Below are 1,310 nucleotides of genomic sequence, written 5' to 3' on the forward strand. Positions count from 1 at the left end.
ATGTCCATGATGGGGGAATTGAATTACTTTCTTGGCCTACAAGTTAAACAACTAAAGGATGGTACTTTTATAAATCAAGCCAAATATTGTAATGACCTACTGATAAAGTTTGAGATGGACCAATGCAAGGCAATCAACACACCAATTTCTATAATTTGTCACCTTGACCAAGACCCTACTGGAAAACCTGTTGATCAAACCAGATATAAAGGTTTAATAGGTTCTTTGTTGTACTTAAGAACTAGTGGACCTAATATCATTTTTGTTGTATGTATGTGTGCCAGGTTCGAATCTGCTCCAAAGGAATCACACCTCAATGCTTCCAAAAGGATTCTGAAATACTTACAAGGAACCAAAGAAGTTGGTCTTCAGTATCCATTTAATGTATCTCTAAATTTAACTGGTTTTTCAGATTATGAATTTGTAGGTTGCAAAATTGACAAGAAAAACACAAGTGGAACCTGCCATATGCTTGGATCAAGCTTAATCTATTGGTATTGCAAGAAACAAGCAAGTGTTGCCCTTTCTACAACTAAGGCAAAATATATTGTTGTTGGAAGTTGTTGTGCTCAAACTTTATGGTTAAAACAACATCTAAGTGATTTTGGAATCATGTTACGTTGAATACCTATCCTATGTGACAACACCAATGCCATTAATTTGACTAAAAATCTTGTTATGCGTTCTAGAACTAAGCACATTGAGATAAGACATCATTTTCTACGTGAACATATTGCCAATGGGAATTGTGAAATAAAATTCATTGGAACTGAAATACAATTAGCTAATATTTTCACAAAACCTCTTGCTAAAGATATATTCAATTTTATGTTAAATGAATTAGGTATAATAAGCATTAGTTGCTCACAACAGTACAATTTTAATCTGTTGTTACTTGTTTTAACATGTTGTTTTTCTGGTTCAGGATCACAATTATGACTAGGAAAGAGAAACAAATTCTTTTCCTTTGACCATTGACTGGTTCTTTATGATGGTTATTGACCAGCAGTTTTCTGACTACTTTGTATAGGAAATCCTAACTAAATTGATGCATTCATTGGGTCATAATATGTATTGATTGGGTCATGAATAAAAACAAAACTAAAAATTTAATTCTCAAAATGTTCCTGCTATACCCAAAATTGAATACTACTATTGATCAGGAATTAAATATGTACACACATATTTGTTGCATGATTTTATTTTGAACTTTTTCTCTTTGTATAAGCTTGTGCCTAAATCTGTTTTGTCCTACACTTTAACACCACCTTCACCAAGTAATTCAAGTTACTCTTATTCTTTTAGTTATG

At 32.2% G+C, this 1,310-nt stretch overlaps 1 protein-coding gene across 1 annotated transcript; it reads left to right on the forward strand.

Moving 5' to 3' along the window:
- On the forward strand, positions 1-624 carry LOC137809033 (secreted RxLR effector protein 161-like). The gene has a single exon (XM_068610175.1). The coding sequence runs from the start codon at positions 1-3 to the stop codon at positions 622-624; it is 624 nt and encodes a 207-aa protein (XP_068466276.1).
- The last annotated feature ends 686 nt before the right edge of the window (positions 625-1,310 follow it).

Source organism: Phaseolus vulgaris, chromosome 2 (assembly GCF_000499845.2).
Source record: "Phaseolus vulgaris cultivar G19833 chromosome 2, P. vulgaris v2.0, whole genome shotgun sequence".
Classification (NCBI taxonomy): Eukaryota; Viridiplantae; Streptophyta; class Magnoliopsida; order Fabales; family Fabaceae; genus Phaseolus; species Phaseolus vulgaris.